General features: G+C 36.6%; 1 protein-coding gene across 5 annotated transcripts in view; it reads right to left on the bottom strand.

Moving 5' to 3' along the window:
- WRN (WRN RecQ like helicase) overlaps positions 1-24302 on the bottom strand; it is a 152466-nt gene that overhangs the window by 87501 nt on the left and 40663 nt on the right. For 4 of the 5 annotated variants that reach the window (XM_030312307.2, XM_030312308.2, XM_030312309.1 and 1 more), the window contains 7 exons: positions 20486-20631; positions 19112-19260; positions 18062-18211; positions 16021-16090; positions 9345-9459; positions 4815-5238; positions 2105-2185 (listed from right to left, as the gene is read on the bottom strand). In XM_030312307.2, coding sequence (XP_030168167.1) covers positions 2105-2185; positions 4815-5238; positions 9345-9459; positions 16021-16090; positions 18062-18211; positions 19112-19260; positions 20486-20631 — 1135 coding nt within the window. Of the gene's footprint in view, positions 1-2104; positions 2186-4814; positions 5239-9344; positions 9460-16020; positions 16091-18061; positions 18212-19111; positions 19261-20485; positions 20632-24302 lie in introns of those variants that run through there. The other variant, XM_030312312.1, reaches the window with a different exon arrangement.

The following is a 24302-nucleotide window of genomic DNA, read 5'->3' as shown; positions in this document are numbered from 1 at the left end:
GGTAAATGCAGGTTTGACTATTATTTTATGAGTTTCTCCATATCATGTGTCAGCATAACATTTAAACAATAAACAAATAATAAATGTATTTTTTGTGAATTATGTGAATGTGTTTATGTGAATTGTGAAAACAACAATAAAATATTGTAATAATTTTAGGAAAGGAATATTACAAATGTGAAATAAAGCTACTCTTTATTTTGGCTTGACAATATTGGATTTTCTCCCCTAAATGAAGATTATCTATTTAGAGAATGTTAGGATATTTCAAAATTGTTTCATCTATATGGGTTTTTTTTGTTGTTTTTTTGTTTGTTTTTTACTGAGAAGTGACAGGAAGAATTGTTAAACCACAGTTATCATTTTCTCTTTTTATTAAACTGTCCACTTAATATATTTGACTTTAATAGCTTTTTTTTTTAATTTTTTTTTTAATGTTTATTTATTTTTGAGACAGAGAGAGACAGAGCATGAACAGGGGAGGGTCAGAGAGAGGGAGACAAAGAATCCGAAACATGCTCCAGGCTCCGAGCTGTCAGCACAGAGCCCGACGTGGGGCTCGAACTCACAGACCGCGAGATCATGACCTGAGCCGAAGTTGGCCGCTTAACCGACTGAGCCACCCAGGCACCCCGTTTAATAGCTTTTTTAAAAGTGTATTCATTTCAGGCCTGGAAAAGAAAGAGTGATTCTGTTCCCGATTCTTCATTCAAGTCAACAAATATGCTTAGAGAAGCATTCTGAAAATAAAGTTCTCTCATATGTGCATCCAGACTGCCTTCTAAGAGGTTCAATATACAATGTAAGATTGTGGAAGTCTGCAAGTGTCCTCCAAATGCACTACTTGAACAGCATTCCGCAGAGAAATGGTTAATCAATAAAGGAGTACGATTTAGTATTTACATTCTATTATTGCTATTAGCTAATATTTATTAAACACTTAAGAAATGTCAGGCTCTGTACTAAGCTCTTCACAAATGACACCTTAAATAATAGTTACAGCTGTTAACTGAGTACCAAAAAGACTAGGAAACTTGCCCAAAGTCACACAGCAAATAAATGCAGAAGCTGGGATTCGAACCCACATCTAAATTCAGAATCCAAAAATAATTAATTAATTAATTAATTCAGAATCCACATTCCCAGTCACTACCCACTACTCTGGCTCAAAACTAAAGAATCAGGACCCTAAACTCATTTCATTAGAAAGAAAAAAAATCACATCATCTTAAAGATGAGGAATAAAAGGTACACATTATGATGAACTTCTGTGTTTTTCTTCATTTTCAATTAATTTGGATAAATTTAAGCTTTGCTTTCTTATTGTCCATCCCTAGTTCATACCTGACAAAGAAACTGGAGGTTGGGTGAAATGATGGAAAACAGACTTATAAAATAGTATTTTCAACTGTGATAATAAGATAGGGGTAGATGAAACAACTTAAAACATTACAAAATTATATATAATAACTATATCCATAGTAAATAAGACTTTTTCAAAGCAAGTGAAGAACAATACTGAATGTATAACAACAAAGCTTCCAAATCAAAGGGGATACACATAGATGGGAAGAAAAAGAAACCTATTTCAATAGCAGAGGGCAAAATTGCTACCCATTTTCCAGGAAAAGATTTAAAAGAAGTGACCTGGGAGAAATATGTTTTCTAATATGTAAAAATTAGTGTACTACTAAAACATTATAAAGATGTAAAGAAATATGAAATGGAAAACAAAATCTAGGGGCGCCTGGGTGGCTCAGTCGGTTAAGTGTCTGACTTCAGCTCAGGTCATGATCTTGTGATCTGTGAGTTCGAGCCCCGCATCAGGCTCTGTGCTGACAGCTCAGAGCCTGGAACCTGCCTCCGATTCTGTGTCTCCCTCTCTCTCTGCCCCTTCCCCGCTCACGCTGTCTCTCTGTCTCTCAATAATAAATAAATAAATGTTAAAAAAAAAATTAAAAAACAAAAACAAAAACAAAATCTAATGATTATGTAATTGACAGTAATCACACTGTGGGAGGACATTTAGAATTAGGTAATATTTTACTTAATTAAATTCACTTTTTAAGGAACTGGAAGCAAATTTCCATAATTTCAAACATACCTTAATCATCTCTAGTTCTAAATCTTCATCACTTTCAATTACATAAGATACATCCTCTTCATTATCCTTGGAAAATAAATCCTTTAAAAAATAGTATTTCAAACATTAATTTTCCAATGTAATTGACTCAATACCCTGTTTTCTACAAAATAAAGTTACTATGCATTAGATATCTTTAGACAACTTTCTCTTCTCCAGTAGATAAATTTATAATACATATTTATATGTTTATATGACACAGAGATAGAAAGGGAGAGAGGGTGGTAAGGAAGAAGAGAAAGAGGGAGGAATAAATAGATGCAAAGAAACAAAGAACCAAAGAAAAGGAGAATGAAGGAAATGTAACTGGAAAGATAGACAAGACAGACTGACTTGAAATAAAACCCCCCACAAGCTAAAAGTGAGTACAAAGTGACAAGTTCGACAATGGTTAAACAATATCAAACTGTGTTTCCCGACTTGAGTACAAGAACCTCCTTACAATGTTGAAAAATTCCATTCCATTCCATTCCATTCCCTTCCCATTCCCATTCCATTCCAGGAACAACAGGTGTTCTTTTATATCTACTGATTTTAGGAGCTCACAAAAAAGCTGCTATGACTGTAATAATACCTTTAGATTAATCACTTTTACAAACAGTACCTACACATATTTGAAAAACTGTATCAGATATGTTATTTATTCAGATATTGCAAAGGTTCGGATATGAGGAAACTTTACAATTTGGCAATCCCCAGGAAGCAAGGGTCCAACAGCATGGGAACCTGCACAAAAAAAATGCAGAAGGACCCAAAAAAAGTCCAATCTTTAAACTGAAAGTAGGAAAGGGAAGTCTAGCCATAATTAACCTGCAAAAATTAAGCCTTCAAAAAGGATTTTAAAGTAAGTTTTATAGAAAGAGAAAAAAATTCTTTTACTATTATTTTACACTTTTAAATAGGATCTTTAATGAATAAAGAAAAAAATTGCTAATGGTTATTACACAATAAGAATGGCAATAATTGGGGTAAAAGATGGCAGTGAGATCATTAAATTTTGATCATTCTATATCATTTTATGAAACCTATCATCTTAAAATGTATACCTAATATGAAATTTCCAAAAGGTAAAAGGTTGATGTAGCCATTAGCAAAAGATATTTCCTAAAAGGGAAATATGTTTTACAAGTGGTTGGGGTGAAAATAGCTTGAAAATCTTTTTTTACTTTTTAAATTTTTTTTTTATTTTTATTTTTTGAGAGAGACAGCAAGCACGTGCATGCACATGAAAAGGGCAGGGACAGAGGGAGAGGAAGACAGAGAATCTTAAGCAGTCTCCATGCCCAGTGCAGAGTCTCACGCCAGGTTTGATCTCACAACCATGAGATCACAACCTGTGCTGAAATCAAGAGTTGGACACTTAACCAACTGAGCCACCCAGATGCCCCTTGAAAATCATTTTAAATTTTCTTTTTTTTAACGTTTATTTTTTTATTTTTGCGAGAGAGAGAGAGACAGAGCATGAACGGGGGAGGGGCAGAGAGAGAGAGGGAGACACAGAATCAGAAGCAGGCTCCAGGCTCTGAGCCATCAGCCCAGAGCCTGACGTGGGGCTCGAACTCACAGACTGTGAGATCGTGACCTGAGCTGAAGTCGGACGCTTAACCGACTGAGCCACCCAAAATAAAACGCATTAATATGTAGGTAGAAGTGATTACTAATATAGTTACCAAACAGAGAATTTCTCAAATACTAAGATTTTGATTGCCACTAGAAAACTGAAAAGGGAAATAACCTTATTATATGACTTTCAAATTTAATTTTAAAAACGTAAAACTTCATTATTGCAAAATAAAATGCATAAAATTCTGCCAAATATGGACATCATAGGTAATTTTCTAAACTAAGGAAAAACAAATGAGACAAAAGTATAGGCTATATGATGTCTCTTTTTATGGTTTGTCTTTACAATAAAAGAAACACAAAGATTTTTCTAATACAACCTCATTATTTCAAAAAATATCCTTAACTCAGCCAGGAGAAAAACATTACCTCACAAATTAAACTAATAAAATCAGAACATAATAAGAAATCTAAACATGAAATTGACAGAGAATATAGAAGTTTAACAACAATTAAGAAAAAAACAGGTCAAGACTCTCTGGATGCCAGGAAAGGGTAGTGTCAGGCAAAAATATCAGTTTGTTAGAAACCCTCTTACAACAGCAAGTAAAGAAAATCTGTATGAGGAAATAAAACTACTTCCAAAGCAAATTTGGAAGAGTAAACACTAGTAGGTATATAGGAAATCCACAAAAAAAAAGAAAAAAGAAAAAAGAAAGAAACCCAGAGTTATCTATTATATAAAAATCAGGAGAAATGTTAAAATAGCAAAGTACAATGAATGTGTACTGACACTTTAAAATCTTTTCCTTGTAAGACCGTAAGTTGCTGCTTATTAGACTCAGTCAAAGCAGCAAACTAGAGCTCACGTGTCAAATTCAGCCCACTTTTTGTTTTTGTTAGTAAAGTTTTACTTGAATGCAAACAAGCTCATTTGTTTACATTTGTCTATAGTTGCTCTCACATTAAATTGGCAGAACTGAACAGTTACAACAGGAACCGTGTGGTCTGCAAAGCCTAAAATGTTCACTATCTGCCCTTTTACAGAAAAACATCAGCAAACCCCTAGTAGTGAATGAAAATTGTTTTCTCTTTTTTTTTTTAGTACCTCAGGAGATTTGCAAGTAACATCACTAAGAACTTTTTCCTGAGCCTGCTGCTCCAAAATCTGTAGTTCATATTCTGTAATATCTAATGAGTGCAAACAAATTCTTTCTGTGTTCTCTCTCAACTTATGGTCTTCTTCTAATACATCTTCAAGCTCATCTTCTCTTTGTTTTACTTCATTTCCAAGTACATTTTCCTCATCATGTTTAATTATATCAAGTGTTGTGTCCCACGTCTCATCTGTAACTTTAGTAAAACTTTCATGTTCTCTAATTTGTTTCTGTTGTACTCCATCAGCAGTTGGATTTTCCAATGGTGGTAAGTGAAAATTAGCACTGGGCCTCAGTTCAGTCTCAGTTGAACCAAATATCGTCTTCCTCCATGAATACAGATTTTCTGAAATATCATTTAATAGTGTAGAAATCCTAAAAAAAATTAAGAAAGGGTAATTCAACTTTAACTGCAATAACTATGAACACAAGTCATAATGCTTTTTAGTAAGTACAAGCTTTCTAGCCTGACCTTCACTTAAAAGACAAATTGGATTAAAATTATTCTTCATTCCCTAATAACCACTATATGCTTATGCCTGTGGGTTACTCTCTAGTACTGTAAGACACTTCTGTATTTAACTTGTACACGTACTAAGCATATATGCTAATATGCTTGTTGACTTATAGGCTTACTAGTGTCAGTAGCGTTTAGTCCCAAACTAATTATTTATGCCAGTTACACTTTTTGTGGCAATTAATTTAAATGTAAGTCAAATCGATGATATATGACCACCAAAAAAAAATTTGTTTTAAGTTGAACATGCTGAAAGACTCAGCAAATTTCCTTTTTTATAAAAAAAGTTCTCATTAACTATAGTCAAAACAACCAAAAAAGTTTGGAGGAAAAATCTTAAAAACTCCTAGGACTCTGCATTCAGATTGTTTCAAGTGTCTTAAGTTTTCACTCCTAATTTTAAAGAAACTAAAACTAGGGGCGCCTGGGTGGCGCAGTCGGTTAAGCGTCCGACTTCAGCCAGGTCACGATCTCGCGGTCCGTGAGTTCGAGCCCCGCGTCAGGCTCTGGGCTGATGGCTCAGAGCCTGGAGCCTGTTTCCGATTCTGTGTCTCCCTCTCTCTCTGCCCCTCCCCTGTTCATGCTCTGTCTCTCTCTGTCCCAAAAATAAATAAACGTTGAAAAAAAAAGAAAAAAAAATTTAAAAAAAAAAAAAAGAAACTAAAACTAGAAATTGCAAATGATACACAACGGGCATGAGTTAAAAAAGAAACTCCAAAGAGCAGTCCTATATTTAATGAAAAAGCCATGATAAATATAAAAAGACTGAGAAACAAATATATACTAATATGTTAAAAGAAAATTTTTATGATCCTACATTTTAACTAACTTTTTCAATTTGCTGATCAATTACTAGTCCCAACTGTAACACATAAGAGTGTTTATGTTATAATTCAAAAATGATGCTGTTTAGCATAGTCAATAATCACAAAACTAGAATATATTCTTTGGAATAAGAAAAAAACTTCCCATCAGTGGACCAATAAGAAAATATGGAGAGGCTGTATGTGAATAAATATGATATGAATTTTTTTTAAGTTTATTTATTTTGAGAGAGAGCATGAGCAGGGGAGAGACAGAGAGAAGGAGAGAGAGAGAGAATCCCAAGCAGACTCCACACCACCAGCATGGACCTGATGGGGGCTTGAACTCATGAACCAGGAGATCATGACCTGAGCTGAAACCAAGAGTTGGACACTTAACCAACCGAACCATCCAGGTGCCCCATGATAAGAATTTCTTAACTCGTTAATTATAGTTGCTAATAATAGCATTTTAACTAAGTGACTTTAAACATCTATTTATAACCAAACCTGCAAAGGGAAACCACAGCTAGAGTGTAAATTTTTTTTTAATGTTTATTTTTGAGAGAGAGAGAGAGAGAGAGAGAGAGAGAAAGCAAGTGTGAGCAGAGGAGGGGCAGAGAGAAGGAGAGGGAAACACAAAATCCAAAGTAGGCTCCAGGCTCTGAGCTGTCAGCATAGAGCCCAACACAGGGCTCAAACTCACGAACCGTGAGATTATGACCTGAGCCAAAGTTGGATGCTTAACCAACCAAGTCACCCAGGATCCCCTAGCGTGTAAAATGAGACACACTATCTTGTCTGTTGGTAATAGGGTTTATTAAAACAATTTTTAGTTACTTCATAAAAGTGGAAGTTAGAGGGAAAAAAGAGAATATGATAAGCAAAGAGACATTTTTACTATTTAGTTAACAATTTTGTTTAGCTCTTCTAATTCTTCTGTATTGAAATTAATAATAAAATCTGACATGACTTTTAAAGTTTTATATTGATGATTCGAATAAAAATTTGATCATTTATGGGAATAAACTATCAAAAATGCTGAGTTGTTTCATGATTTTTTCCCATGCTAAAAATAGCACCAAAGTTGGGCTCAAGCTTAAGTTGACAAATCTACATCAATACAAACAAAATCGAAATTAAATTCAAAACCTAAAAACTCACTAATTCTAACATTCTAAAATTGTTCAAATCTTATGGAGAACAGTTAGCATTATACTTAGGTATTCAAATATAAGAACCACACATAAATAGTTTAGGAGAAACAGATATGTGACATCATTAAGTTGTTAAATGCATGGTAATGTTGTAACATATAAATACAGCAACAGTGACATACAGATTGACAAGACTGTAAGAGCTTATTTATTCCGTGCTAACATCAGAGGATGACATGCCTCACGTGAGGTAACTATTTACTCTAATAAATATCAAAGGCTATCTTCTTCAGTAAGGCATAATATACTTTTCCTTCTCTCTTGGAATTGTTATTATGCACATTAGTAGCCTACAGAAAGCATCAGCACCCAAAAGAATGCCAAGGACAGGACAGCAATACAAGAGATGTACAATGAATTTAAATCAACAGCTAAGAAGTATTGTACAATCCAATACCTTCCAGGTTCACTGAAGCATAAAACTGTCCCCTTCTCTAACAGACCTCAATTGACTCTACTTTTAAAGTTCTCATTTCTAATTTTTATAGTTTTTTCCACTCTTTCACAGATTGCCACCTTTAACTTCCAGGTGTGGTCATGTGCACACCCTTCCTTATCCATGCCTGGTTTTCACTTTAACTGGATATCCAAGCTTATCAAACTGTATCTATAAACAAAAAGCAAATAGGTTCTGAATGGGTTTCATCCACTATGTACTTCAGTGAGTTTGAATTCATGCTTAGGGCATGTATTTTGGCATTCAGAGGCCTTTTTTGCTCCCCCTTGGTTCTAATGTGTAATTTGGTAAGTTAGGTATTATGCAGACTTCTCACAAAGAATCTGAAATAAGAAATTTAACTAGTCCTTGTTTGACACTGAAACTTGACAAGATCTTTCTTTACTAAAGATGAATCCAGTATTTCCTATTCTCAAGTTTTAACAACACTTATATAGCTTTGTTATTACAAAGCAAAGCATTAATGAGACATAATCTACATTTAATAGACAGTCTAACTGCTGGAACAAAAATCTGGAATACATGTAAATACCATGTAAACAGTGATTATTTTTCTTTCATGGAGGGAAAAATGTAAAATTGAATATGAAATGGCTCTACTGGTACCTGTCCCCATTTGACAGTCAGTCTTTCAGAAATTCTGTTACATAAAAACCACTAAAACAAACTAGGGGGAAAAAGGACTTTGAAAAAGATCTGATTCTCTGTATCATATTTTGAAATATCACAGTCAACATATATCACAAATCTCATCCCCCAAAAATACATGAACATTGCATTTTGTCAAAATCAGAATTCTATTTCAACAAACTGCTGACATTCCTACAAAGTATTTTTGCCTCAATATTATATTACTACATTGTAATCATTCCATGTTCAAGAGTATTCCTGATTTTAGAGGAAGTCATTCAGCAATTAAGGCTCCTGCAAGGCCTAGTCCCTGAAAGAGTCAGCTACAAGGCACCAGTAATCCAACCTCTATTAATCCAAATATCTCAAATTATCTAGGGCTTTAGCTATAAAATTACATTTAAAATCTGAATGCCTCTTGTTCTAACAGTGTCCTGATTAGGTAGAATTCCTATTTAATAATCAGATTAAAAAAACCAGAAAAATGAAGCTACTAAATATAAAAAGTGTTTTTATTTATACATTTTAGGTGACCAAACTGTAAATATAATTAAATGAGAGATGCCCATAAACAAAAGAAAAAGACAACATTGAATCTAAAATATTTTCCTGTGAACTTCTGAATTTTATTTTACTTTGTTTCATAAAACATCCTACAGAGCAGACAGAAAAGCCTTAAGCTTTTGATCTGCAATGTAACAACTGGAAAGGTATTTCTCAAATTTACACATCAGTCCATGTATATTTCTATGAATCAAGCAAATTGCTATGAATCTACCTTAATGAAAAGTAATTCTTTATAAATAGGAATGTACAGTAAGAACAAACACAATTGGTAAAAACAGGTAATATTTAACCTCTGTGGATCTTCCAATTTTTTCAAAGTGTCAGGAAGACGCTTAGCCAGATCCATCATATCCTCAGATACTGAAATCAGTTGTTTCTTCACATCACTAGATAGCATTTCTTCCTCTGGAAAAAAACAATCAACATCACTTTTCAAACCACAAAGCAGGGCTCACATTTTCCTTTTCTTTCTGTAAGTGAGTTCCAACAAAAGAACTTCTTTATCCTATCTCCACATCACCTTAGTCACTTTACATCCCTTTCAAACTTTTACTACTTAAATTTTAAATAAATTTCAAATGATCTGTATTCATACATATTACAACCAGTGGTTATCAACCTAATCAGAAGACGGTGGAAATGAGAATCTGAACCCATCTACATTACTTCAAGATCGGAAATCAGCATAACATCACTTGGGCTGTTACTTACGAAAAATAGTTTGGTAAACATAACCTTAGCCAACTGCCATTCCTCACTTCCCTAGTTATTAGGACCAAAATAAAATACAAGCCTTTCCAATCAGCAATCATCTTCCAAACCCTCAGCTTCATTCTGCCTGGTGCATCGTTCCCCATCCACACCACACCTGCCCTCCTTTCCAAACCCTTCCCCTGCTTAGAATTTCTTACACTTCCTCACTGTCTTCTCTTGTCCTTCAAAAGTCCAGCTCCTCTGATGCATGTGACATGGGATTACACCATCTGCTAGTCGTGCTTGCTGCACCTTGTAACCTCAAAATCACAACCTTTCATTCACTGAAGGTTTTACTGCCTGGCTCACTGTCTTTCCCTTTACTACTACTCCTGTGGTCATTCCTAGTGATTACCACTCACAGATGTTCCGCCTAAAAGGGTGGCCTTCTCAGTGCTTTGATCCTTCCGTTTCCAACCATCTTTTCCTCAGCTGACCTCAGCCACCTATTCCTATAGTCATTTGACCTTATAATTGCCAATAAAGTCACTACTTCCAAACTTTAATTGTAAGCATTCCATCCTCCAAACACCAGCATGCTGGCTTTCTTTCTAAAATGCCTTCCTCAATATAACTGTTCTTTCACACTTTCAGAATGAAAATTTCCTTACACACCTATCCTTCCCACATCCACTCCCCACCATGTCTTTTTTTCCTTTCTTACCCATTTTCTAGTAATCACTCCCCTGTTTGGACTCTCCCCTCTTTTGCTCCTTCCTCCCTCCATGGTACTTATGTAGGAAAACTCGTACCCTAATTAAAACCAGCTTTTTTTACCTACTAGATGCCTATACTCAAAGAGTTTAATATAAATGAAAATAAAACCCAGCCATGATGACTCAGCTTGCTTTAAATTCTTAACACAGATCTCCACTGAAGTAATGACTGTTAATTATTCTACATTTCCCACTCTCCCACTATCAAGATGACCATTTCATACCTCTTTCTTTCTCTCCAAGCCTCCAACACCTGCTTGCCCCTCCTTTCATTCGGGGAACAACTTCACCTCTCACTACGCTAAGAAAATACAAAAAGAAAACTATCTCATCTGCCCACCCCCAATCTGCTAATGAGTCTGCATTTTCTCTCATTTACAGCAAAATTCCATGAAAGTGTTGTCCATACGCACTGTCTCAAACCTTCTACTCCCATTTTCTCTTAATCTGTCTCCAACCAAGCCTTCACCCCCACCCATGCAGCACAGCTGCTTTGGGAAAGGTTACCCACGGTCTCCACACTGTCAAATCTAATTGTTGGGTCTAGTTCCACATCTCCCCCAAATACTCAGAGGTATTTAAAACAGCTGATAACTTCTTCTTCCTTATAAACATATTCCTCACTTGCCTTCCAAACACTACACCTGTTTCCCTCTGTCCTTCACTGCTGCCCCTTCTCAGGTCCTCTTGGCTGCACTCTCCTCCTCTTCCTCATCTCTAAATGTGGGTGTGCCCCTGACATCAATACTTGGGCTTTCTCTCTATTCACTCTCTATTTCATCTCATCTTGTTTCACTGCTTTATTTATTTTTTAATGTTTTTATTTATTTTTGAGACAGAGCATGAGCAGGGGAGGGGCAGAGAGAGGGGGAGACAGAATCCGAAGCAGGCTCCAAGTTGTCAGCACAGAGCCTGATACGGGGCTCGAACTCACAGACTGTGAGATCATGACCTGAGCTGAAGTCAAAGGCTTAACTGACTGAGCCACCCAGGCGCTCCTCGTTGCACTGCTTTAACTACCATCTGTACCTTGATGATTCCCAAAGTCACATCTCCAACCTCACCCTTCCCCCTGAACTCGAGTCACACTTCCAAGTACAATGTTCCTGGGTATCAATAAGCATCTAAAATGTAGCATATCCAAAACTGTAACCTGGATTTTTCTCACCCAAGCTCATTCTTCCTATGACCTTCCTATCATAACTGATCCTTCCATTCACTCAGCTGATCCAACCAAAATATCTTAATTGTCCTCAGTCTCTATAATTCACCCCTTACAGAGAATTCATCGGCAAATCCTTCACAATACATACCTTCAAAACATATACACAACCTTCCACTTCCCACCATCTCTACTGCTACCAGCCTAACCCAAACAATTAATTGTCATCTCTTGCTGGGACTATTATAGTAGCCTAATAGACTTCCCTACCTAATCACTTGCCCTCTTACAGCAGCCAAAAAAAAGAAAGAAAGAAAGAAAAAAAATCCTTTTAAATTAAAATTTAAGCATATCATTCTCCTGTCCCAAATCCTCTTGGGTTTCCCATCATTCTACTTTGTATTTATCTTAATAAAATATGCATTCATCACCTATAAGGACCTAAATGATCTGGCCCAAGCTACTTTTCTAGCCTCACTTTCTACCACTCTCACCCTTACGCATTTTGCTTCAGTTATCCTCATTGGTCCTTTTTTTTTTTTTTTTTTTTTTTGAGAGAGAGAGAGAGAGAGGGTGCAAGTAAGTGAAGAGCAGAGTGACAAAAAGAGAGAGAGGGGGAGAATCTCATGAGGGGCAGAGAGAGAGAGAGAAGCGGGCCTCACCCAGGGCTAGTGTTTTACCCAAAGCAGGGCTCACATTCACCTGAAGCGGGGCACAAGCTCACCCGAAGCAGGGCTCGAGCTCACGGGATGTGGAACTTGAACTCACAAACTGTGAGATCAGGACCTGAGCCAAACTCAGATGCTTAACGACAACATATACTTGTTGCTCCTTAAATAAGGCAAGCAATCACCCTCAGACACTCAGCTCTTCCTCCGAAGACTGCTACATTCTTCCCTCAGATATTCACATGGCTCATTCCCTCATTTCTGTGAAATGAAGTGAAGCGCTTGTCTCCTGTGTTCAATGCATTTTCCCACCAACCAAAACTATACCTGACCCATGATAAACACCCATCAAATATGTGATATGAATGAATATCCCCTTTCCAAACCAATCTAAAAAAAAGTTGTTTACACATGCTTTCTCATGTTTCTTAGCTCTAATAAGTCCTCTATCATGTTCATATGATTTCCATTCACATCATTCTGCTCATGCTATGGTTTAGCACTTCCTTGTTACCAAAGCCTGGGGACCCTTTTCTGTTTTAGTAGCACAATGCACAAATAACCACTCTCTCCCTGGAATACTCTTTTGTCACTCAGTACACCAAAGCTGTTGGAGTAAAAAGGTTACAAACAACTAACACGTTGCCAAAACTAGTGATTAATTCTAAGTCCTCAGTTTCTCAAACTCTCAGCAGAACGTACTAAGAGATAGCTCCTCCTACTTAAAACATGCTCTTCACTTGGCTTTCTGCACATCAAACCTCCTAATTTTCTTCTCTGCCTATGGCAACTCCTTTGCTGTCCACCCCCCATCATGCAAACATTAAATACTAAGAGTTCCTCAAAATTCTTAGTCCCAGTCCTTTATCTCTAACTCTCAATTCTTTTATTTTTTTTATGTTTCTTCATTTTTGAAAGAGAGAGAGCACAAGCAGGGGTGGGGTGGAGAGAGAGGGGGACACAGAATCTGGAGCAGGTTCCAGGCTCTGAGCTGTCAGCACAGAGCCCGACGTGGGGCTCGAACTCATGAACCGTGAGATCATGACCTGGGCCAAAGTCGGACACTCAACCGACTGAGCCACCCCCAGGGGCCCCTTTAACTCTCAATTCTTTCTCTCTAACTAAAACCATCCTCTGAGATACAGCCTGGATATCTAAGTGCTGCCTGGCCACCCACACCTGCTATCTCACAGCCATCCTCCCTTTAAGACATCTAAAATCAGCTGTTTGACTCCTCAGCTCCAAATCTTGCTCCTTCTCTTCAATGGGTTTCATCCCTGTTGCTCATGCCAACAACATAGGAATGATCCTTGATGCATGGCTCTCATCATCACACCAAATTCTGCTGATTCTACTGCTCTATTCAATGTATTTTTATCTATCTCCTTCTCTCCATCCTCAATACAACCATCCAAGCCAGGCCACCACCCCCTATCCCTTGGATTGCTCTTGCAGCCTCCTAACAAGTTTTCCCACTATGACCCTTGCCCTCCCACAATTCATTTTCGACTCTACAGCCCAAGTTATTCTTTTTTTTTTTAATGTTACTCATGTCACTCCTGTTTAAAACTCTAATTCTTAGGAGGAAATGTAAACTCCTAATGTAAACATGGCCTATCTGCTTCCCTTGGTCTGCTTCCTCTTCATCCCTCACTCGTCATACTCAACAGTTCACCATAGTGAACTAGTTTCAGTTGCCTATAGATACTATGATCTCTTTCTGTACCTGCTATTCCCTGTGCCTGTGACACTTTTCCTCTACTCTTCAGCTACCTAACTCCTGTTCCTATTTCAGGGTGTACATGAAACATCACTCTCTGCAGGAAACCCTGCAATACTTCCACAATATGCATTGGACGACTCTCCTAGGTGCTAACCAAAGTGCCTTGTTTTCCCACATCCTAAGACTCCTCTCCCTATACTGCAACTGCCTTTTTCTGTTCATCTCTATAGCCCCTAAGAAATGTAGGTCTCCCTGTCAGGAAGCAGATCATAACTGTCTTATTCACTACTGTAACTCCACATCATAAAGTGGTCAACAATTTTTAATGAATGAATAAGTGCATTTTTACCTGCTATATCATTTAGTGTTTATTAGCTACCATCCTGGGATAAATGACTATTTTAACAGTGAGAAACAATGTGCAAATATCCTTTTGTTTTCTCATGTTATAATCCACTGTAATTCTTTAAAAAAGAAGAAAAAATACCATCTTACAACCAAAAGTGGTCATTTGAAAATATCATCTATAAATACACCAAGGAAATTAAAGGACAATGAGGCTGGCATAACTCTGGCTTCATAATAGGAAGCCAGTGAGGGAGAAAAAAATAAAGAGTAGTAATCTTCATTACAATTCACTAGGATCCTAGTCAAAGTATTTCACCTTAGATGTCACAATACACACACACACACGTAATACAATAAAGAATAAAAGTGAGAGTCAAAGAATGCAGTATTGCAATGACAGGTACACAGATACCAGGACTTCTAGTGGCAATTTATATGTTACTTAATAAGAAATATCTTACACATCTCTTGGAAACATTTTAATTGGGGACAAAATTACAAGCATAAACTAGAAGTAATTCCACAAACCACAAACTCAAAAAACCATGAATCCTCTCTGTTGCATTTAAGTCTGTTATGATTTAAATAAATTCTATATTATTCTCCAGATCAGCTTCAAAAACGTATCATGTGCTCAGTTAATCAAGGTAATGTCTAGCCACAGTACCTTTGGCTATAGAGAGTCAGCAAGCATTCATTAGCAGTGGCTTTCCAGGGAAAGAAAGAAAGCATAAGGAGACTTCTACCTTAATAGGTAAAGAAGGAGGGTCTACCACAGAGGATATGGATCCCTTCTCAATGGCACGTATAAAGGGTACAATATAATTTTAAGTGAGATCATGCCATATCTTTAAACTTATTTAACAAAATCACTATTTTAATTAACATCTTAAACACAACTGTTTTCTATCTCCAAAGAAGCTACAAGAATAGGAATAACAACTCTATACAAATCAATATAGGTGCATGGAATATTCTGTCCCTCTTAGTGCTCACAAGTATTCTATGCTTGTGATAGATATTTAGCTATCATCTACATTTCAAACATGGGGAACCACGTACATCTCAAGTCACATGGCATAGATTCCCCTTTGGCTTTTTTGACATGGAAACCCACATTCTTCCACTATCCATGTAAGTCTGTTATCACTGACCTATCAAGACAGCTAAGAAAAGCACTGAAGTTGAACAAAGTAGTCATTCTTTCTGGAGAAAAACAGTGGTTATCCTACCCTAGAGAAAATTTAGAAATTTAAACCAGGACACTATGAAGTAACTGGTACACTTCAAATATTTATAGCAAGGATGTACATCATCTCCAGCCTGGGAGATAACTGGCTGTATCACTGATATTATCAAAGCCACAAAGCCCCAGCTGAAGAAGCCTAATGAAGTGCAATGTGACAAAGTAGTACATGCCTGAAACTCTAATCTCTGGCCAGACAGATCTCACACCCTAATATCAGCATGGCTCAGACACTCAAGAGGCTGTAACAATACTAAATAGATTGCACACGTGTGAATATTGACTTTTTGGAGATAAACCTCACAAAAGAGCACATTCAAATTTTCTTTTATTTTTAGATCATCACATACCTTTTTTTATAGCAAACATTTGCACAGCATCACTTAAATTCTCTAATTTTCGATAAATGATGAGACCAGCCTACAAAAAAAAACAAAAACAAAACAAAACAGAGAAGTTATTTTTGCTAAAACTAACCAAAATGAATGAGGTGCCTGGGAGGCTCAGTCAGTTAAGTGTCTGAGTTCAGCTCAGGTCATGATCTCATGATTCGTGAGTTTGAGCCCCGTGTCAGGTTCTATGCTGACTGCTCAGAGCCCAGAGCCTGTTTCAGATTCTTTGTCTCCCTCTCTCTCTGCCACATCCCCACTTGTGCTCTTTCTCTGTCTCTCAAAAAATGAATAAACGTTAAAAAAATTTTTTTTAAAAATGAAGCTATATGTCCCATCTTTAGAAAAATCCACAGTAGTGACTCACAAAGCACCTAAAAGGCTGCATTCAACTTATTATGTTACACAAAGATCTATGCCTTCATTAAATCACCTTACTGATTATGAGAACAGAGAAAGCAAGTGACTTGTGCCCTAAAATAAACGTTCAAAGTTTTTACTTTTTAGCATTCAATATTACAAGGAGTTATCCAAATCAAATAACTTATAAGTAGACTCCAACAAAACACAAACAAGTAAGAAAAATCTACTTTGACAACACATATCCACTTCCCCATATCTCACTAAATCAGCTGGGAATGTCGACATATGAACAGCCCTCACTCAAGGCACTGTTAAGAGGAACAACAAACTCACACTGAATTATCATGAATAAAAATGCTACAGAACTTGCACAATTTCTCAAGTTTTACAATTTTTTTTTTTTTTTTAACAGAACATAAAGGGGAATGCCTGGGTGGCTCAGCCAGTTGAGCATCTGACTTTGGCTCAAGTCACTCTCTCTCAAAAAACAAAAAAAAAAGAACAAAAAAACCCACTTTATTAACAGAACATAAAGGAAAATTACACCCTATCTCCTGAAAAAAACTGAATTTTTTGTTTATAAAAAAATGGTGGCTCCATGCCTAAAAACGGATGCAAAAAGGAAAACAACAATATATTCATCTACAAATAAACGTATAAATTAGGGAATAAGAAATCCACTGTGACACAAGATGTATTTCTTGAAAAAACAAAGACAAAAAACAAATAATGCTATAAAGATAAGTCCAAATTTCATGATGTACAAATATGTAAATATGAAAATACATCTGACAGCAGTGGAAAGCTAAATTTGGAGGCAATTTACTTAAATTTTTAGCATGTTTTAAATATAAATATAAGAAATAAGGCCAGTTTCAGTATAGAAACTATTTTTATTCTTAAGCTGCTTATAAATCAAATACATCATCAATACCATTTGTTGTTTACTCAGCCTGGGCTTATTACTATTCCATGTTTTCAGAGAGATTACATTTTTTACATACAAACTGGACATTATTTTGGCTTCATGACAATTAATGCCAACCTGATTTAAAATATTTGAGTTGCGGCCACCTAGGTGGCTCAGTCGTTGAAGCATCCGACTTCAGCTCAGGTCATGATCTCGCGGTCCGTGAGTTTTTTTTTTTATTTAAAAAAAAATTTTTTTTTCTTAACATTTATTTATTTTTGAGACAGAGAGAGAGAGAGAGAGAGAGCATGAACAGGGGAGGGTCAGAGACAGAGGGAGATACAGAATCTGAAACAGGCTCCAGGCTCTGAGCTGTCAGCACAGCTTGAACCTACAGACTGCGAGATCATGACCTGAGCGGAAGTCGGCCGCTTAACCGACTGAGCCACCCAGGCACCCCTCGAGGTCCGTGAGTTTGAGCCCCGCATCAGGCTCTGTGCTGACAGCTCAGAGCCGGGAGCCCACTTCAGAATCTATGTCCCCCCTCTCTCTCTGCCCCTCCCCTGCTCGTGCTCTGTCTCACTCTCTCAAAAATAAACAAATGTTAAAAAAATTAAAAAATAAAATAAAATATTTGAGTTTGTGCAACTGTTACAACAAAATTTTTCTACAGTGATTTGTTATAAAGTTTAAAAAATACATCATAGTCTAAAGAACTTTGGTACATACATACGCATCAGTGGCTGCATACAGTTTCTGATCTTCAGTAAGAGGAAAATTACTCCAGTTGCTACAGCAGATAGACCTGTCTTTCAGAAGCTGTTTGCCAAACAGGTGTTTAACCAAACCATTGAGGCTCCAGGTCTCTTTACATTTCAGCTAGAAGTAATGAAAGATCAACACTGCAAAAAATTATTTCCATTTTCAGGTACTCCTAGATACCACCAACTGACGAAGTCACAAATAAAATTGGAAATGTTATACTAAAATAGATAGTATATTTATATATAGTGTATATATATATATATATATAGTATATTTAGCAGAGATAGTCCTTGATAAACTTACCATCATTAAAAACCTCATTTGCAGTCCATATTATATGAATTTAACTCTGGAGTTTCCCTAATGTAGGTGTTAAAATTCTTGGACTATAATGGAAAAAAGTTAGATAGGTTGGTAGGCTTTCTACCTAGTCCAATGAATACTTGGCCAAACATGAGAATTCAACCTAATGACTACATTAATAAAATAAGTGAAATAAGAGTGATGGAATTGATGGCCAAACTTCCACTAAGCATCATTCCACAAGAGCTACATTATGTTTTCCCTTAAAAAAAATTATTGGTATAAATGGATCAATGAGAAAAACTTAAAATACAATACTTAAATTTGCAAATATATGAAACAAAGTCAAAGAGTACTAAATGCGGGGGGGGGGGGGGGGGGGGGGGGGAACCAGCTTAAAGCAACTTTGCTAAGGTAACAGGTTAGAACTAAAGGTTTTCATTTTGGAATACTCATTTGTGACTTCTTTAGTGTTACACTAACATACGGCTTAAATTATTTTTTTCAAAATATCTAACATTCAGATAGACAGGACATTCGGTGAAACACAAATTTATCTTCTTTATGAAAATAATATATGTATTACATCTACCCATTTTTTATTTAAATTCCAGTTAGTTAACATACAGTGTAATATTAGTTTCAGGTGTGTAATATGGTGAATCAACACTTAACACCCAGGCTCATCAAAAGTGCATGCCTTATGCCTACCTTGTCATTAGCAACATCTGTCAGCTCCACAAAACTCTTCAATTTGATGTCAAAGTCCTTTAGAAGTTTCCACTGATCTCCTTGGATTCCTACACCTGCTTTTTTAATTGCTTCATTTTCAAGCAACATTTTTAATCCCTGAGGAAAAACTGTAACATTTTATTATTATTTCCATAGGTCCTTTCAAGTATTATTGATTTCTTTCCTACTTCTTACACACTCTATGTTTATATTTAAATTTATATTTATGTTAAGCTTAAATTCAGAAGCACATTCATCTTGAGTATTTCCTTTCTTACCTAAAGCAAAATCCTGACAAATAACAAAAACAACTAGTTTGAATGTTTCCTCTGCTAACACTAACAGTATATTCCAGATCATTTAGCCTCTCTAAATTTCAGTTCTCTATTATTTAAAACAGGAATAATATCAATGCCTGACGGGAATGTTGTAAACATTAAATAAAAGAGGGATATGAGGGGCGTCTGGGTTGCTCAGTCGGCTAAGCAAGTCTGACTCTTGATCTGGGCTCATATCATGATCTCATGTTTCTCATGTACTGATAGCACAGAGCCTGTTTGGGATTCTCTCTTTCCCTCTCTCTCTCTCTCTCTCTCTCTGCCCCTCCCCTGCTTGTGCTCTCTCTCAAAATAAATCTTTAAAAAAAAAAAAATACGGATATGAATGAGACAGGTGGAAAATGAATACTTCAATAAATTTCAAGTTAAAAAATAAAAATAAAAATAAAAGTAAATGATAAAATAAAAATAAATAAGAAAATAATAATAATAATTAATTAATTAAAAGGGGTGACTGCCTGGGTGGTTGAGTCAGTTAAGCTTCCAACTTTTGATTTCAGCTCAGGTCATGATGTCATGGTCATGAGTTCAAGCCCTGCATCAGGCTCCACATTGGAGCTCCATGCTGGGAGTGGAACCTAGTTAAGAAAATAAAATAGGAGTGCCTGGGTGGCTCAGTCAGTTAGGCGTCCACCTTCGGCTCAGGTCATGATCTCACAGTTCATGAGTTTGAGCCCTGCATTGGGCTCTGTGCTGACAGCTGAGAGCCTGGAACCTGCTTCAGATTCTGTGTCTCCCTCTCTCTCTGCCCCTCCTCTGTCACTCTGTCTCTGTCTCAAAAATAAATTTAAAAAAACAAAATAAAAATAAATATTTAAAGAAATAAAGGAGTAAATGAATGAATGAATATAAACCAATGAAAGAAGCAGCAGCTAATTCAAAAGCTTAATTTTATAGGGATAAAGTTGACATAATACAACTATCAACCATATAAAGTTTAAAAAATACAAAGTTTGTATTAAAAAATATAAAGTTTAAAAAGTTAAAAAACGAAACAAAGAAAAGAGATACCAACCTGCCATAGAAGAAATATGAAACAAGTAACATTTGCTCTCTGACACACATAACTGAATCAGTGCAACTCTGCCCTGCTTCCCTGGAGTGTATACTGGTGGCCATTCCATGTCAAATCCTACCACATCTCCAAAAGACAGACTCATGCTAAAGGGGGAAAAAATAGTATAAATTAAATACATTAAAATTTTAACTTCTGCATTCAAAAAAATTAAAACACAAACCACATATGGTAGAAGATATCTATAATACAAATAACTGATAATGAATAGCCAGAAAATCTTAAAAATTCCTTGAAAAGTCCCTAAGAAAAAGATAATACAGTAAAATAAAGAAAATGAAATATATGAACAGGCAATTCCCAAAAGAAAACCCAAATGGCCAATAAATCCAAGTAAATAATGTGAAGACAAAAAATCTCACTCAAAATCAGATGCAAATTTATCAATACAATTTCATAAATATATGACTGGCAATAATTCAAGCCTCACAATATCAAATAAAGATATCTACCAGTGGGACCGTTCATATACTGGTGAACGTTAAATTAGTAAAATCCTCTTAGCTGAAGATGTACAAACACTGTTCCCTGCAAGTTTTTCTCATAAATGTATCAAACTCTCATATGTGCACAACCAGACAGATGTTTAAGAATGTTCACTGCAGGTGCGCCTGGGTGGCTCAGACGGTTAAGCGTCTGACTTTGGCTCAGGTCAAGACATCACAGTCAGGACATCAAGTGCCCACAAGTGCAGTGCAACATCTTCACTGAATGTGGAGACTGCTTAAGATTCTCTCCCTCTCCTTCTGCCCCACCCCCCCTTACGCACACTCACCTGCACACGCTCTCTCTCTCTAAAAAAAAAAATGTATAGATATAACAGAAAACATGTAACATATGACAGAATGCTAAACACTAAACTCATGATAGAAGTTATCTCAGGGGGCTGTGGAGGGGAGAATCACGAAGGACATACCTGGGGCTTCAGCTGTATTTCATTGTAACATTTCTTAGTAGAGATTTGGAAAAAAAACAGATATTAAGATTTGCTAAAGCTATGTGGGAGGAATATGGGGTTTGTTATATTATTTTCCATTACTGTTTACATTTGCCCTTTTTACAATTTTTAAAAATTAAAAATGTACATAACAAAAAAAATCTCAAACTTTGCTTTGGGACAAGATGGAGTACCAGGGATCAGACATATGTTTCCTCTATGAACAAACAGAAAATTGGACAAAATAGGTAAACAATAGTTTTCAGACACTGAACAATAGGCGGTAAAGGAATCTGCTCCCTGAGGGAAGGGAAACAATGGGGGGGGAGCCCCACTGTTGCCCTTGTTTTCTATGTGGAACACTTTCCAGACAACAGAACAGGGAGGAGAATCCAGAGCAGAGCACTGAGTCAGGGAGACAGAGTTCAGAGCCAAAGACACAGAGGACCCAGAAGCTGTGGGTGGTTTCTGGAGAAAAGGGAGCTAGGTAAGAAAGAAACTGGACACTCTCTCTGCCCTCCCCCGTTCATGCTCTGTCTCTCTCTGTCCCAAAAATAAATAAACGTTGAAAAAAAAAATTAAAAAAAAAAAAAAAAAAAAGAAACTGAACAAAGAACAACCAGGGAATCATCAGATGAACAATTCCTAGTGCTTACCATACTGGGAAGAGGCACTAAAGTTCTGAAAAGCCACAGCAGAGATTCCTGTTGATCACCTGGGGCAGTCAGCAAAAAGGCCAGACTGGTCACACCTTATTATAGTGCTAAATTACTCCCAGAGTAAAGACTTCTAAAGACCTACCCTAACAAAGCTTAAAACTAAAGGCTCAGGGCATCCAGCCAGGTGGCTCAGTCGGCTGAACATCCGACTCTGGCTCAGGTCATGATCTTAGTTCCTGAGTTCGAGCCCCACATCGGGCTCATTGCTGTCAGCATGTCAGTGCAGAACCTGCTTTAGATCCTTTGTCCTCCTGTCTCTGTCCCTCCCCCACTTGTGCTCTCCCAAAAAGAAATTTAAAAAAATAAAATATAAATAACAAAATAAATAAGGCTCAAAAGGTAAAAGCTGGTCTTCAGGTAACTTAACTGTTTAACAGAGCAAAGCTCCTTTCTTTGAAAAAAAGCAAATCCAACATTCAACAAGGTAAAATCACAATGTCCAATCAAAATTGCCAGCCATTAGGATAAAACAGGAAGATGTGACCCCTAACCAGGATAAAAATCATTTCATAAAAAAATAAAATAACTGAAATAACTGAATTAACACGTAAGCACACTAAAACAAGCATTATAAATATGAATATGTTCAAATATTTAAAAGAAAACATGAATATGATGAGAGCCAAAATGGAAGATATTTTTAAAAAGAAACAAAACTAACTTCTAGAGATGAAAAATACAATAAAATGAAAAATTTACAGGATGGGATGATAGACACTACAAAAGGAAAAAAAGCGAAATTGCAGACATAGCAGAAGGAACTATTCAAACTGAAGCACAGAGATAAAAAGAATTAAGGAAACAATAAAAGACTGAAAGGGGAGAGACCAGTGACACAGGATTAAGCAATCCAACCTATGTGTATAGAGGCTGCCAGAAGGAGAAGAGAGTACAGGATGGGAACAACACAACAAAAATCTAAAGTAATGTTTTAAATTTGATGAAACTATAAAGCCACACACCCAAAATGCTCAATGAAACCCCAAGCAGGATTAAGACAAACTGCACTATAGAAAGGCATATCATAATCTAATTTTTTTAATGTTTATTTATTTTTGAGGGAAAGAGAGAGACAAGGCATGAGCTGGGGAGGAGCAGAGAGAGAGGGAGACACAGAATCCGAAGCAGGCTCCACGCTCCAAGCTGTCAGCACAGAGCCTGACGCGGGGCTCGAACTCACAGACAGTGAGATCATGACCTGAGCCAAAGCCGGATACTCAACTGACTGAGCCACCTAGGTGCCCCTGGCACATCATAATCTAATGGTTGAAAACCTGTGATAGCAAAAATCTTTAAGGTGGCCAGTAGAGGCTAAAAACAAACCTGCCTGTCTTTCCTAACACACACAGAATTTCTCAGAACTACATTCCTCAAATCACTTATGCTTACTGCCTTCAGATACGACATGCTATAGCACTGTTAACATGGTGGAGTTAATATACAATCGTAAATGACAAATTTTACTTTCTCTGTGAGACAAATTTTGTTCTATATAATGAGACCCAAAAGTGGCCAATTAACTGTATGCAGTAGGAGTGAGGACACCTGAATACTATTTCTAGACTTCATCTACCACCAGGAGATAATAATAAATAGCTAAACTTAACTCTGCTTCTTTTAACCACTGCAATGTATAACAGTTAAAAAAAATAAAAAGTGTAACAACTTCAAAGAAGATCTGAATGAATTCTCTACTACTTCCCCTTATAAAATGCTTCAAGTGCCTTACATTGTATTAATGCAGAGTACTAATTTAACAAGTCAATTTTTAAAAATACTAACAGTCCGGGGTCACCTGGGTGCTCAGTCAGCTAAGTGTCCGACTCTTGGTTTTGGCTCAGGTCATCCATTATCTCACCGTTTGTGAGTTCTGGGCCCACACTGGACTCTGCACTGATAAAGCCTGCTTGGGATTCTTGCTCTCCCTCTCTCTCTGTCCCTCCCCACTGGCTCTAAGTAAATAAACTGAAAAAAAAAAAAAAATACTAACAGTTAGGGCACCTGGGGGGCTCAATCATTAAGCATCCAACTTGATTTAGGCTCAGGTCATGATCTCATGATTTGTGAGTTCAAGCCCTACATCAGGCTCTGCACTGTGTTA

Source organism: Lynx canadensis, chromosome B1, assembly GCF_007474595.2.
Source record: "Lynx canadensis isolate LIC74 chromosome B1, mLynCan4.pri.v2, whole genome shotgun sequence".
NCBI classification, from domain to species: domain Eukaryota; kingdom Metazoa; phylum Chordata; class Mammalia; order Carnivora; family Felidae; genus Lynx; species Lynx canadensis.
This window is presented reverse-complemented; position numbering and strand designations above follow the sequence as displayed.